The sequence below is a fragment of the Thermobia domestica genome, chromosome 5 (assembly GCF_964235325.1).
Source record: "Thermobia domestica chromosome 5, izTheDome1.hap1.1, whole genome shotgun sequence".
NCBI classification, from domain to species: Eukaryota; Metazoa; Arthropoda; class Insecta; order Zygentoma; family Lepismatidae; genus Thermobia; species Thermobia domestica.
The window spans coordinates 295,473,410-295,489,691 of record NC_137458.1 but is presented as its reverse complement, the minus strand read 5'-3'; the positions used below and the strand labels follow the sequence as shown (position 1 = coordinate 295,489,691).

At 34.1% G+C, this 16,282-nt stretch overlaps 1 protein-coding gene across 21 annotated transcripts in view; it reads left to right on the top strand.

The window, feature by feature from the left end:
• The window catches only part of Zasp52 (Z band alternatively spliced PDZ-motif protein 52), a 246,443-nt gene extending 232,600 nt beyond the window's left edge, over positions 1-13,843 (top strand). For all 21 annotated transcript variants that reach the window (XM_081760307.1, XM_081760308.1, XM_081760305.1 and 18 more), the window contains 4 exons: positions 5,310-5,496; positions 9,523-9,643; positions 10,982-11,097; positions 12,944-13,843. In XM_081760307.1, the coding sequence (XP_081616433.1) occupies positions 5,310-5,496; positions 9,523-9,643; positions 10,982-11,097; positions 12,944-13,021 (502 nt within the window). In that variant the 3' untranslated portion in view covers positions 13,022-13,843. The remainder of the gene's footprint in view (positions 1-5,309; positions 5,497-9,522; positions 9,644-10,981; positions 11,098-12,943) is intronic.
• Positions 13,844-16,282: the final 2,439 nt, after the last annotated feature.

The following is a 16,282-nucleotide window of genomic DNA, read 5'->3' as shown; positions in this document are numbered from 1 at the left end:
ATTACTTTTTTTTTTTTGGTTGGAGTAATAAGAGATAGTCGTTTAGTTTTTCCAGGTTTACTAATTAAAGATTAAAATTCCACTGGCCTCTTCATGATAATATTCAGGAAGTGAATAAAGTGTTTACCTTTTATAGTCCTGTAATTTTATTAGGAAATGATCCGTTCATTGTTAAAAGTATTCACGCAGACTATTTTTCATTTTGGTATAGCCTATTTAATTTTGTATAGCCTACTGTGTAAGAAGTCACTGTATCATAGAGTTGTTTTACGATGTAGACCCCACCTTTTTACTAAGAAAGGTTTATATGACTACAATGTGTAATTTTGTCATTCCAAAATGTTCAGAATGAGTGAAAAACTCCATAAATTATGAAAGGCTGTAATTGGTATAGTTTGTAATTAAAAGCATTCAACTTTCAAGTACGAATTTTACTAACCTTAATTTTCACATGGCAATTAACAGAAAAGTAGCCAGAATAAAAACATGTAAAAAGGTAGGGCAATATATTACATCTTAGGCATAGCCCTTGTAACCCCAGTTTAATAACAAGGCACAGCATGAAAGAAATCTGGGTAGCGTCTCTTATTACCCCATACGGGGTAATAAGAGACAACAACTAATTTTAAAAAAAATATTTTTTTGCAATCTTCCTGTACATTGGGAAGAAATAAAATAATTTTCTATTGTGTTGCCGAGTAACAAAGTACATATACACAAAGAATCAGAAATGTGACTTGAGAATTGTTAACATTTTAAATTACTTTTGTCTCTCATTACCCCATCTTCCCCTATATGTACCAGAATCGGATCTTAATACAACAGTCGACTATTCTACAAATAATTCACTATTTTCTCATCTGATAATTTTCTTGTCCGGTTGGCAAAGGACAAAAGTTAATGGAGAGCTTTTGTGAATGCGGTATTGATTCTTCGGGTTTCAAGGTCCATAGATTTGGTTTTTTTTTTTTTTTTTTTTTTCTTTCAGTGATCAAATAGTATTTTAGAATATTATTAACCAAATTCAAATTGACACGTCCAAGTATGACGTCCCTATTTCCTCCGACTTTTAACGCCTTTCTTAAAGCTGATCTGGCTTACGTTTCTTAAAGAATAACGACATCACGATTTGAAATGATTTTTTTTAAATTTGGGTCGAGTTGAGATTGCTCCTTCACATTTCTATTGAAATACGCAAATTAAAGAGGAGAAGGAGGGGTTTATGTATACTTCCCAAATTTTCCCATAATCCTATTTTCCCGTGCGAACAACGGACGTTCAATTAATATGGGGTACTTGTTGGCAAACATTCATCACTTAGAGAAAGGGAGTAAGTTTGTTGAAGTATTTTATTTTACATTAAAAATTGAAGTAAAGGTAGTCAAAGAATAAATAATTAATAATTTCTCAGGGACCCGATTCCAGGAAAAAAGAGAAATGTGTTTGAGAGTTCATTTTCAATACCTGTAATCGAAATACACCCTCCATTCCAAAAGAAACCGAACGTTTTAAAAAAACAAAAAAGCAATGTACATTTTGGAACAAATCATTTTTATTAATCAATGTATTCCCCTTCTGCATCGATACACATATTTGCACGCTCCAACAAGTTGTCAAACGACTTCTCCATGTCCTATATTGGAATGGTCTTTAGGACGGCGGTCGTCGCCTTCTCAATTTCATCAATCGATGCGTGCCACTTTCCTTTCATCGCCAAATGCAGTTTCGGGAACAGATAGAAATCGCACGGAGCGAGATCTGGTGAATAGGGCGGATGATGCAACCGAATGTGATTTTTGACCAAAAATTCAGTTACAAGTCGCGAACGATGTGATGGTGCATTATCGTCCAAAAGAGTCCAACTGCCGATTTCGCGATATTCAGGACGAATACGACGAATTCTTGCCAGCAAACGTTTCATGACGTCCAAGTAAAACTCTCCAGTGACTGTCTGGCCGGGCTGAACAAATTCTTTGTGGATAATTCCTTTTGAATCGTAAAAACAAATCAGCATCACCTTAACTTTTGACTTCACCAAGCGACTTTTTTTGGGTGTTCCTTCATCCGGCGCTCTCCATTCAGCACTTTGCCGCTTTGTTTCGGGCTCATATTCAAAACACCACGTCTCGTCACCAGTTACAATCGATTTCAAGAAGTTTCGATTCTGCCGAGCACTTTTAACGATGTCTTTGCAATGCGCAATTCGATCAACTTTTTGGTCTTCGGTGAGTTTGTGTGGTACAAACCGCGAATTAACCTTCTTAAGGCCCAAAACTTCGGTCAAAATGCGGTATGCGGTTGTTTGAGGAATGCCTAATTCCATTTCAATAACTTTCACCGACGATTTTTTGTTATGTTTGATGAATTCACGCACTTTTCCGATGTTTTCTTCCGATAATCCGGTTCTGGGACAGCTTGATCTTTCGTCATCATCCAGCGTCTCTCTACCCGATTTGAATCGCCTGAACCACTCGTAAACTTGCGTACGGGATAGACACTCATCACCATATGCATTTTGTAGCATTTGGTGCGTTTCACTAAAAGTTTTACCCAGTTTAACACAAAACTCAATTGCAGCTCGTTTGAAACTCATTTTCCGACCGATGTACACAACACACTGACAGTTGAAACGCAATAACTTTGTTGCCGTGCATCCAAATGTCATGACATTTATACCAGTTGTCAATGAGTGACTACGCCATCTACCGGTAAAATATTACAACAGATGGCACTAGTGGTACTATTTGTTTTCAAAAGTTCGGTTTCTTTTGGAATGGAGGGTGTAAATCACAAATATGTATAATTGAAGATTATATCTTCGTTTCTATGAAACTTTCAAATGAAAGGAATTATACAAAGTTCATGTATTTGGAAGACCTTTCTAGCTGGTTGATCAACGTCAAATATTAGACATGGCTACAACATCTTATAGATTGTACGAAGGGGCAACTTGTTTCCTCATCTCCTCAAAATTGGGATATTTTCAAAAGAAATTCATGTTTTCAGGTTTTTTTTTCTCCATACAACTCTATGAAAATATCTCGTGATTGCGGACGATAGCATAAAAATTTTGGGCAAGTGAGGCCTACCAGTCTGTTTTATTTGACTTAGCGTTACAATAACAGTGTCCATTTACAGAAGCTGAATAATGGATTCTTCATAGCAGAAAATTCCAGAAAACTTTATTTTGTTTCACTTGTTTATTTTTAGTAAATATCCTCTAAAATAAATTTTTACTTTTCTCTCGCGTTGACCTGTGTTCAATTTCCGGGCGAGATTTACTGGCTAGCCTTTGGAGCACTACGATGGAATGAAAAAAATATTCATAAATAAAACTATAACAACCTTACGTATCAGCACAATACATAACTGAGTAGTGTCTATGGTCTGGAAATAACTAACGACAAATTCTCTTACTGTTGTAGAATTTCAATGAAAAATTCCCTTACTACTGTAGAATTTCAATGACAAATTCACTTACTACTGTAGAATTACAATCACGAATTTACTTACTATTGTAGAATTTCAATGACAAATTCACTTACTACGGTAGAATTTCAATCACGAATTCACTTACTATTGTAGAATTTCAATGAAAAATTCACTTACTATTGTAGAATTTCAATGAAAAATTTACTTACGGTAGAATTTTAATGACAAATTCACTTACTACGGTAGAATTTCAATCACGAATTCACTTACTATTGTAGAATTTCAATCACGAATTCATTTACTATTGTAGAATTTCAATCACGAATTCACTTACTATTGTAGAATTTCAATGAAAAATTCACTTACTATTGTAGAATTTCAATGACAAATTCAATTACTACTGTAAAATTTCCATAACAAATTAACTTACTATTGTAGAATTTCAATGAAAAATTCCCTTACTACTGTAGAATTTCAATGACAAATTCACTTACTACTGTAGAATTACAATCACGAATTTACTTACTATTGTAGAATTTCAATGAAAAATTCCCTTACTACTGTAGAATTTCAATGACAAATTCACTTACTACTGTAGAATTTCAATGACAAATTCACTTACTACTGTAGAATTACAATCACGAATTTACTTACTATTGTAGAATTTCAATGACAAATTCACTTACTACGGTAGAATTTCAATCACGAATTCACTTACTATTGTAGAATTTCAATCACGAATTCACTTACTATTGTAGAATTTTAAGGAACTTTTATATTACCAACAATTTTTTCAGTTTAACAAAAATGGGTAAAAGAATGCTTCCATTCGAGATATGCCCATGTGGTGGTCCACGATATGCTGAAAGCAAGGTTCCATACTTACATCATTTCGCCACTTTCAGATGATGATGATGTCAGCACCTTTATTCCCATATTTCCCTAGATGATCATTTTACAGAAGCGTTAATAATAATAAATCTTTTTTTTTTCTAAAATGTTAGTGTTTTCAATAAAAGATGAAGCCAACTCGTGATTAAAGAAGTTTCAAAGTGCTGTTACATGCCTCGGTAAGGTTAATGTTGTTGCATGAGTCATTTGCTATTAGCTTGCACTTGTTCTGCTACCTGTGTGTTATTTGTGATTTGCTAATTTTTAGTGCTTATCTATATGAGTAGATATTTAACTGTAGACTATTTAACATGTTATGTAATGTACAGTTCTACAAAATGTTCTCTCTAGTTTAGTTTTTCGTATAATACAAACTATTTTTGTAAGAGTTTTCGTTGTTTAGTCGACACAATTCCCTTGAAATGTTTGCAAAATCTTGTTGATAATAATAATTTGTGTAATCAGAGATTTAAATTAGAACTTTGAAATCTTTAGCATGTTTTCCAAAAATTAGAGTTTTTTTTTAGTATCCTCTGATTATTGTTTCTTATTTTCAAATGTTTTTTTAAATATTTTTGCTACTATAAATTTGAACAAAATGTTATTTTCTTTTGCACTTTGCATACAAAAAAGCAAATAGGTCGTTACAATTAACACTTAATTTTGTACAGAAATAAGTTTTGAAATTATGTAACAGTTAGTCAAAATTAATTTTGTTTAGTTGAAATGAAGAACTTTGACTTTATGTTAAATACATTTTTCTTGGGAGACATAATTATGGTTTTAAGAAAAAATGACTTAGAGATTTCCCACTTTTTTTTTTTCATATTCATCAAAAAAACCTTTTGAAATACTTTATTTGCATATAGAATATGAACAAATGTACTCTTCTTAACGACACAATAAAAGTAATGATAAGGAGTGTCTTAAATTTCCTATTTCTGTGTTTTTAATACAAGTGCACATTTTTAATTTCCATTGTGAAGGGGTCCGTTTATTACTGCCCTGGGTAAGACTTGGTGCCCTGACCATTTCATCTGCGTGAATGCTCAGTGTCGCCGTCAGCTGCAAGACATTGGCTTTGTTGAAGAGAAAGGTGACCTGTATTGTGAATATTGCTTCGAGCAATATCTTGCACCAACATGCGACAAGTGCAGGAAGAAGATTAAGGAGGTATGTATAATTATTGAAATAATATATAAAACTAGGTAATGACTGGTTAGAAAAAAAAGAGAGACTTAATGGCTCAGTGGTAAAACGCTCACATTTGTGCAAGAGATTCCTAATTCAATCCTAAGTCATGAGTTTTTATAGGGACAACATTGTACCAATGAATACTTGAAGAACGTAAGGACCTCTTATGTACGGGGTTAGCATAAAAGATTCATTCATTTTGAAAAGGCTATATTTTCAGAAGTATTACACGTGCACAATGAAAGGTATATGAAAAGAACCACAAAATCAACAAGTTTATACACCCTCTACAGATGTCCAATATATGCCCCTTTGGTGATACGACACACGTCCAGATGATGCTCGAGCTCATTCCATACATTTTGTAGCATAGCCCTGTCAATTGTCTGCACTACAGCACTGATGCGTTCTTTGAGCTCGACTAAGGATTGCGGTAGTGAGGGTACGTAAACAAGGCCAATACGCCAACAACATGGGGCACTCCCTCATTAACGCATTCCAGTTCGTGACTACCTAAACAATGAACTTCTCCATCGCTGGATTGGGCGTATTGGTGAGAATGACTAGCTTTGTTCCCCTGGCCTTCCAGATCTCCTGATTTAACGCCCTGTGACTTCTTCCTGTGGGAGTACGTTAAAGAACTTGTCTACGTATCCCCACTACCGCAATCTTTAGTCGAGCTCAAAGAATGAGTGCTGCAGTGCAGACAGTTGACAGGACTGTGATACAATATGTATGGAAAGAGCTCGAGTGTCGTTTGGATGTGTGTCGTGTCACCAAATGAGTTTGTGGTTCTTTTAATATATCTTTCATGTGTGTACATGTAATACTTTTGAAAATATAACATTTTCAAAATGAATGAATCATTTATGCTAACCCTGTATAACAGTCACCTTTATATTCATTATGGACATATTTTATAAATAGTTATTTGTAATATTTGAAAGTCTAATTGGACTTCATCTTTTGGCAGTAAATAATTGAATTTTTATTTTAAATCCATTTTTTGTTTCCTTTGTATTCCTTGAAAATCCTCAGACATGTATATCTTCTGTCAAACTTACGAAAAAGTTACCAGCTTGAGAGAAAATTAATGTCAAGAACTATAGAATACACACTTTCCCCGCTGCTCTAGTGGCAAGCGGGCGCACCTTTGGTGCATAGGATCCCGGGTTCGACTAAAAAAATTATACTTACAGTTTGATGTTCCAAGCTAGTTACCTTTATAAACGCACATTATTAGTTTTAGGTGTACTTACATAAATAACTATATTCCTCAAAGCACAAACAACTTTTATGTACAAAACCCGTTATTGAAATTAGTTTGTAGTTTCATTCATGTATGTCCAACATAATTCAAATTACAATGATTTAGGTGCTCTTAAAACTAAGAAATTCAAATTTAAATGTTTTTATTAAAGCGGGCAAGATGCAGCTACGGCTGTTTTTAATACCTAACTTTGTCATCAAGGGAGAAAAAAAAGTAAAACAAAAAGTATTAATAATAAAATAATAACTTCTAAGATCAATTAATCACGTCAAAAATAACTTTTATAAAAGGTACAAAAGTAAATAAAAGTTTCAAACAATTAATTAAAAATAACCTAATCTGCTATAGATTTCAAGCAAGTGGAATACAGAATTCATTATACTTACAAGAAGATGAAAGAAGAAGAAGAAAGTAAAACATATGGTTTTAGTGTCACACCAAATTGTACATATGAGTGCTAGAGGATAATCTCTGATCACTAATCAAGTAAGTTCTTAACGCTTTTAAAGGCGTTATAGTGACTGCTGGTCTTTGTTTTAGACAGTGCGTTCCATGCTCTTGGCCCTGATACAGAGAAACATCCTTTTTTTGTTCTTGTTTTGTTTTGTCTTGGTATGTCTTTTTATCTACTATTACATTTTTTTTTGGGGGGGGGGTACTATTACGAGTCACATACAAATTAATATCTGTACTTACAAGCTAGTTGACTGGGAACTTCAAATCTCTCACTTATGTTAATTTTCGTCTTTCGTTGATTTTCCCTGAAAAATCAGTGTTCAAAACCTGTCGGAAAAATATCCGACCTTTTATGCTTTTGGGAGAACTATATAACACAGGCTGGTCTGATTTTACGTCATGGAAGAGGGCTCCATGATTTCTTTAGCCTGTAGATAACGTCTGTTGTTGTGGGGAAGTGTTCATGTTGGGTGTTCTTGTGTGATCTCGGGGCGAGTCTAAAATAAATGTTCCCCAGATGCGTAGGAAAATTAAAGCAGTGTTGATGTTCTTCGATTGACGCGGCAATGTGCATCATGAGTACGTAGAGGGAGGACATACAGAGACATAGGACTGCTCTTTAGTTTGTGACGCTTTTTGTTTGAAATGACCAGAATTGTGGAATTCAAAACCCGGAAGATTGCACCAGGATAATGATTTGATTCAGGCGGTTCATGAGATTGTCTTTGGCATAGCACAACATTCCGATAGTTCGCCAGGCTCTTCTACTCTCCGGATATAGCCTCGTCAGGAAGAAACTAGCCCAACCCTGAAAGAACAACTAGTGCACGCGACGGTTACTTTCGTAGCACTTCCCGATGAGGGTTTCCAGGGCTGTTTCGAGCAGTGTGCGGTAGCAGGAGGGAACTAATTCCAAGGGGATTAAGACAAAAAAAAAAAAAAAAAAAAAAAAAATGACTATATTGGTTTAACGGGACCATGGTTGGGCACTTTTCCGACAGGCTTCGTATATTGTACGAATTCAACCGAACTCACGTGATTAGAATCAAACTTAGCATGCTAATAGACCTTGACCTACTTAACACATACATGTGAAATATTATGGTGTGTAGGCTTTTGGTGTTCAAGTTGTGGAGCATCAACTTTGGGGTTTGAGTTTTTTTTTTTTTTTTTTTTTTTTTTTTCCAATAGGGAAAATTACACATGTCTGAAGTTTGTAAGTTTTTGTAAGTTTGACAGAAGAAATAAGTTTCTAAGGATTTTAATCGGACACAAAATATAATAAAAATAAAAACATGTAAAGTTTGAAGTCATTTGCTGCCAGAAGATGAAGTCCGGTCAGGCTTTGAAATATTGCATATTATTCATAATATATAAACATGGAGATGAGTTATAAATGATATCTTTTTATCTCACGTTATAATTCTAAGAATTCACTTGCATTTAGCATCTGTCTCCATTATTTTAACTAAAAATTTCATTCCACTTAGCTTTCAAGACTCAAACTGCTCATCAACGGTACGGAGAGAAAAGAAAAGAAAAAAATATACTAGAGAGATCTGATAACATTTCAAATGACTGACAGGAACACATGATCGGATCTCTCGCTTCAGTATGCTTTTATTCTTTAATCTTTACACATAATTGAGAAACCTTGAATATATTGTTGATAAAGGTGATTCATCCACCAAACGTAGCAATAAACTATTTCCGGTTTTAACGTTGATCATTATAGAGCGGAAATAGTAATAGATAGCAAACAAGAGATTTTCTGCAATCGATTAAGCATCCCGAGAATCTATTTCAGCTCCATCTGTCGCTCTGAAGTAAAACTAGGATTGATAGAAATCTACGACCACTTCCGGTTTCTATATTTAGAAAATATCACGCCATATAGCCCAAACTCCTTCACGTACTGTACACGCGACACTGCTACTTAACATATATTTTGATTTTACACAACATTGCTTGTATTTTACTACTCTAGTGATTACAGCATGTGCCTTTGCACCTTGTGCACAAGATCTTGGGTTCGATTCCCGGTGAGAGCATCGAACATCGGTATAGATCCCAGTTTAACCTATAGGCCGTTCTATATATCTTAGTTGCTGACAAAGAACGTAAAATACAAATGACTCAGTCATTCCTTACTTTGTTACAGATAATATTATGATTAATTATTATTATTATTATTATTATTATTATTATTATTATTATTATTATTATTATTATTATTATTATTATTATTTATTATTATTATTATTTTTTTTTTTTTACAGGATTGCTTGAACGCTATTGGCAAGCACTTTCATCCCGAGTGTTTCGCTTGCTCTTATTGTGGCAAACTATTCGGAAACAACCCATTCTTCTTGGAGGATGGTCTACCTTATTGCGAAGCTGGTAAGACTTTAAATTTATGTTCTTATAAAACCATAAAGCGCACACAGAATAGTGTCCTAGTAGATCCATGGTTGTCACCTCCAAAGGTTATTTGGGCCGATAGAACCTGAAAATGTAGAATTTGATAGCATAATTTTAAAACATAAAAATTCTAATTGTTCTTGTATATTAGTTGAGGATTTTAAACAATGAATAATTACTACTTAAATTTATGTTCGAGATTATGTTCGTGATTAAAATGAGTGGCGTACGCGAATAAAGTGTAAATATAAATACATTCATTCCCAAAAATCAAGTCTGTCATCCTAGAAGTCAATGTAACATTCACAGAATATTTTAATACAAGTGAAATACGAATAGTGGTAATAAAAATCATTCTTCACTTGATTTTCAACGAACTTAGAAACTTCGTTACTGAATACTTTTTTCTTCTTTCTTTCTTTTTTTCTTTCTTTCTCCCTTTCTGTGTGTGTGTTGTGTGTTTGCGAATTTTTCAATTTTGAGCCCTCGTTTCGATAGAACATCAAAAACTATCTGAGAAAGTGATGGAATTTCTCGCGTCACTTTTACCGTTCCCTAGATATTGTCCAAAAACGTTCGAATTTCGATAATTTTAAGGAGCCATATTTCGGGAACCATAAGTTAGAGAGAGATATTGATCTTGATCAATACCTAAGAGATAGTGAACATTTTGGTACCAAACACCAACTGGCCACCGTTCCCCAAATACTGCCCCCCCCCCCCCCAAAAAAAAAGTCTAATTTCGGGAGATTTAAGAAGCAATATCTCGTGAACCGTAAGTCATAGAGATGACATTTTGCAAATTTTTCAATTTTGAGCATGTCTTCATAAAAGGACATACGGTAGAAGTTTTGACAGAATCTCTAAACGAAACATGTGGAAAAAATTGAGCACTCAAAAAAAAAAAAAAAAAAAAAAAAAATGTAAATGGATATGTATATTACAAGAATTGTTTAATGAGTATAATAATAAAGTACATAGAACAATTAGTATAAAGCCTGTAGAAGTTAAAAAGAAAAAATAATTCTTTTTAAATTCGTTCTGACAATGCTGTAGGAGCATTCTCAACTGTTTCTTTTCTTTCTTTTGAAAGGCGACCTTGAATGGTTATTTAAACAGTGTGTATTACGGTTTTTCTTATGCCCGATATTTATTTGCAGCTTCACTATCAATGACAATCTCTACAATGTACAACATAGAAAGTGACAGGCTAATTTCTTTTAGATATTATTATGGTTTACTTTAAAAAAAAATGTTTGCTTATTTTTTTTTCGTTGTTTTCATTACTTATTGAAACAATTCATTATTTTGTACTAGATTGGAATGAGTTGTTTACAACCAAATGCTTTGCCTGCGGCTTCCCGATCGAAGCTGGTGATCGCTGGGTTGAAGCTCTTAATAACAATTACCACAGCCAGTGTTTCAATTGCACAGTAAGTACATTATCTTCGGATATAAAAGGGTGCCTTGACTTTTTTCCATTATTGTTATTATTGTGGATAAAACTTCAGGATTATACAGGGACAAAGAAAGGTCTCACATTCTTAAAATGACCAGATATTTTTTACTTAATTTTTCATAAATTATTATTATTTATTTTATTTTTTTCTCGGTTCAAAAGTGAATTATCGTTGCAATAGCAGTTTGTGTACATTTTGTGTAACAAGATGTAACTCTGCTGAAGGGAAATAATAAAAAAATAAATAGATAAAAATGTTAAGATATAGACTACTTATCTTGAAATTCTTTTGTGGCTAATACATAAAATGCGGAACTTCGTGCAATGCAAATATCGACAGGGCAAATTATTAGATATAATCTGCAATACTACCAGATTAACAGTGTTGCGAATCCAATATTTCTTTCTTTATGAGCTTAACGATTCACGATTATGCACTGAGGCTGAGACTATGATGATGATAACGAACGAAATGGTGGAATGAAAAAAATGGGGAAAAACTGCGTGAAAACCCACACACACTGTTTTCGTCCACCATCAAGACCACTTGAAGCGAAAATGAAATGAAATCAAATATTTCAGTTTTACGTTCCACGGTTATGCCGTGAGAGGGAAAAGAAGACGGTGATGATAATAAATTAGTGAAATGGTAGAATGAAGAAAGTGGGAGGAAACGGGAGAACCCCAAGAAACCCATGCACACGGTGTTTGTTCATCACAAAGTTCACTTGGCATGAGCGGGAATCTGTCCAGGGGCCCCACGCGCCAGAGTTGAACGCTCTACCTCTGAGCCACCACGGCCCTTCACTTGAAGCGAGCTGAGGTCGAACCAGGAATCCCAGGCACCAGAGGTAAGTGTTCTACCATGGATATTCGCAGCCCACTAATCCAACATAAAGTTTAAATGGCACTACGTCACATGCTACACATTTACTATTCCAACTTAGGACGCTACAGTATAAGAAACACCCAAATTCTGGAGATCTCTACAACAATAACAACTTAAGTGAGACGGACGAGGCAATGCCCATTCGGAAAGTATCTTAGTATCGAATACTGTGAGCATGATATGTTTCGAAGAAATAGATTGAAAGTTCTGCCAATTACCTTCCTGCACTGGAATACCGCTTCTCGTAAGAACAGCAAAGTCAAGCAGTACCGGCTGAATCACAGGAAAGATCGGTGATTATTCGTACTCACCAGATGGCGTTGGCATTGCACTGTTCACGCAGCGTCGTGAGGACAGATGGGGAGCTGCTTAAAAGAAGTAACGAACTCTGGTGTTGAAAACCAGCACTAACGGCGAGGGGAGCCGATATGCTGACTACACATCACCCCGAAAATCATAAGTGCCATAAGCCGGTTGTCAGGCCTTAGTCCCATGAGGGCTGCTGCGCTAGGAGTTTGGTTTTTAGATACACAGTTACAAAGGATTAAAAATTTGGCTGCTTTTAAAACGCTTTATTTTGAAACATAGATTAGATAAAAACTACATCCAATTACGTAAGTAACGATTATAATGGCATTTACACGAATTTTTAAAATTTCAAACCGTTCTGAATATGTGAAGAGAGAGAGAGAAAAAAAAAGATTGCTGTACTGGTTAACATGACGTATTTATGAAAATTTTAAAAACTATTGTTGTTTCCATTTTGCTTCTCTAACATTACACAAATAGGTTTTGGAATCTATAGTTACAAGAAGTTCTAGAATTACATAATTTTAAGCAGTGTTGCCAAATTAACTTAAATTTCGTATCGTTTAATGAATATACTGGAAGTAACGCTAACTTGATATGACTTTTTTTTTTTAAATTTCAGATGTGCAAGAAAAATTTGGAGGGCCAAAGCTTCTATGCCAAAGGAGGCCGTCCTTTCTGCAAGAGCCATGCTCGCTAATTTTTATTTTTATTTTTAAAAGAATGTGACCTGCCAGATAATATTGACATCTTAAAAGAAAATGAAATTACTTTAGTATAAGCCAGTACTATACTATACTTTGATTTATTATTATTATTAAAAATGAAGAGTGATCTCTCTTTAATGAAATGATCAAGCATATGACGAAATGAAACGCTTGTCATAATGTATATTCATCTGAAGAAGTTAACCTCATATTTTTTCTTTGTGTAAAATTGCACATACCACACGCACTCTTTCAAGCTCTTGTATATATTTATTTATGTATGTACGTACGTGTTGTTTTTTTCTTCCTTCCTTTTTGCGTTTCTTGCTTTTTTGAAACAGAAGTTACCAATGTTTGTGTAATTACATTATATGATTTTTAAGTATCATGACAATCAAAAAAACATAAGCTTATATGCACAGTCCCATGTTAATTAACCTCCTTTGCTTGTTCCTATATACATAAATATGAATAGTTTGTAATTATTTCATAGTGTGGTTTTTGTATTGTAAGTCTTGCTATAATATATAATGGAAATTGTAATTATTGTGATATTGTTTAAAGAAAATCTAGTGATTTTACCGATTATAATATGTGCCAAATATGTATAAAATACAAATAAAATAATTGTATGGAGTGTTTCTAACTATTATAAGATTAAGTTTTTTTTTGTTAACTATAGTTTTCTGAGAAAGCTGTAACCAGACTTTTTGTGAAGCCAAGCTTCTTTCCATGTATAATATATTGCTTTAAACATAGACATTACTGCATCATTATGTATGTGTTCATGGATAAAAAGTTTCTCTTCATTACAAGCATTGTTTTTATTTAAATGTATTTGTGTATGTATTCCTTCATAGATAAAATACAAGGGATGACAATTTAATTTCAGGCGGGCGCTTGGCCTAGTACTATGAAGAAAGGGAAATCATATACAGGTAGTTCAGTATTTCCCAATATCTGGTCCACGGGACATTTTATTTTCATTCAACTTTATCTTACATTGCTTACAACTGGAATATTTATGTACACTGCATAGGATTCAACCAATTGAAAGGAATAGAATACAAAATAAGAAATAACAAAATTACCAGGCAAGACTGATAGATATTAATTTATAAGTAGTACCTGGTCAAACATATTTGGATTCATGAACTAGACTAGCTACACGCCATATGCCTTTCAAATGAAAACCCCGGGCCGGCCTTAGGCAATTTGACGCCCCTGCTTACTCCAGAAAGTACAAATCTTAAAAGCCACGATTTTAAATATGCTATTCCATCATGAACAACGAACGAGGGAAAGAGTACTCGTACTTAGAAAGGCCTAAACACTACAAGTACAATCTCATGTCTGTTTTCTTCTTTAAATAATCTATTATGTTAGTGAAAGATAAAGCAAACACGCCTGCAAAGGAAAGACTGAAGCTCGATATTGAATTCTATAAAAAGGTTTACAGTCTCAATATATCAGTTTGCAATTCCAGTGCGACTAGCTGAAAAAAACAAAACTTGTTTCCACCTTCAATAATAAGGAACTTGTTGGTAACAAAGACAAGACTAGTTTTCATATCAAAACTCTGATAACTAACTAAATGGAAGAGTTCTTGTATTTGACAACAATGAAGCAATTCATCCTGGGTTTTGTTTGACCATTTGTTTTAGCACTGCCCATGTGACCTTAAACTAATATGCCCTAAACATGATTTATGAATGTAGTATTGAAATAGGTCAGCTTAGTAAATTTAACTACCATCATCATAAAGTCTGTTTTCAAGAATAAATATTTACTTTAAATATATGTTATGACAGATTTTGCAACCCCATTCAAATGTACGTGTGGTACATATGGTAGAGCTGGCCCTGTGAAAAGCATTCGTGATGAGACAGTAAAAATTGTGAATTTTATTAGGTTCGGCCTCTCAACAGCTTGTTATTTTCTGCTCTTTGTAATGAAATAGGAAGTAATCAATAACATTTATTACACTCAGAAATTCGTTAGCTGTTTCGGGATAAGGTTCTGATGCGATTGTTTAAGCTTCGTGACAAAGTAAAATTGTTCCTTATTGGTTCTAATTTGAGTGACGAAGTAAAATTGTTCCTTATTAGTTCAAATTTGAGTTAACTCACAATTTAAACGATTTCACATGGTTCTCGACTCTTGCTTATTTGGTGAGTATATTTAACATCTTGAATACCGTTAACTCGAGCCTTCAAAGTACATGTGTAACCGTGATCTCTGCGTAAGAGAAGATATAGGTATAATCAAGGAGTTAAATTTGTGATATAACCGTTTGAAAAAGGGAAAATACGATTTCTTTTACCTACCGAGTGTTTTTATGATATCAACTGAATAATCCCTTTCTGGTGACGTTGCAGGAAGTATGATTGAACATCTGAGGTCATTGCCCTCTCAACTACATCTGTATTTTCCGACTTGTCCTGAAGAAAAAGAAATTAAAAAAGAACATGAAAACTACCTTTCTATCCTGAAATTCCCAAAAGGACTATAAAACACCTGCTGCCACACATTTTCTCATCTCTTATATATGAAAAACAAATACAGGAACACACTTAACGTGAAACCAGTTATACGTCTGAAAAACCTTACCCATCACATTAGGTGTGTGTTGAGTTCATATTATTAGGCCTAACTGGTAAGATTCTTTTTCCGTATATCTATAACAGTATTGGATTGTCATAAATGGCAGACCTAATGTAATGGGTAATGCTGTTTTTTTCAGATGTACAATTGTGTGTGTTGTAAAATTCTAATTTATCACTCATTTTAATACGTAAAATATATTCATGGGAGTCGCGGAGATAAAGTTGGAGTTTTTCCAAGGGGGCCGCGACATCAGAAAGATTAGAAAGATCTGATATAGTCATTGGTACTCAAGCAGGTTCGGGCATGTTTCAACACGTTCTTGACTAGATAGCAGATGAATTGACCAAGTTTTCAGAGTATCAGTCTTTGTCCACTGTATTGTTAGCAGGAAACGAACGTATTACATCAAATTTCGCATGAAAGATCCCAAAAGTGCGAGTAAAACTTTAGCTCTATTGCAACAGGATTAGAATGAACGTGCTATGAATACACGGCACAGACAGTTTGATGGGGCGATATGATATCCACTATAATAAAGCCAAAAAACACAAAGGACGGAAGTAAATGTGCACAGACTACGAACATTTGTACATTCAATTTAAATAAAAATGAGATCTTTAATGTAACGTCTGAAGACCTGTTTTGGG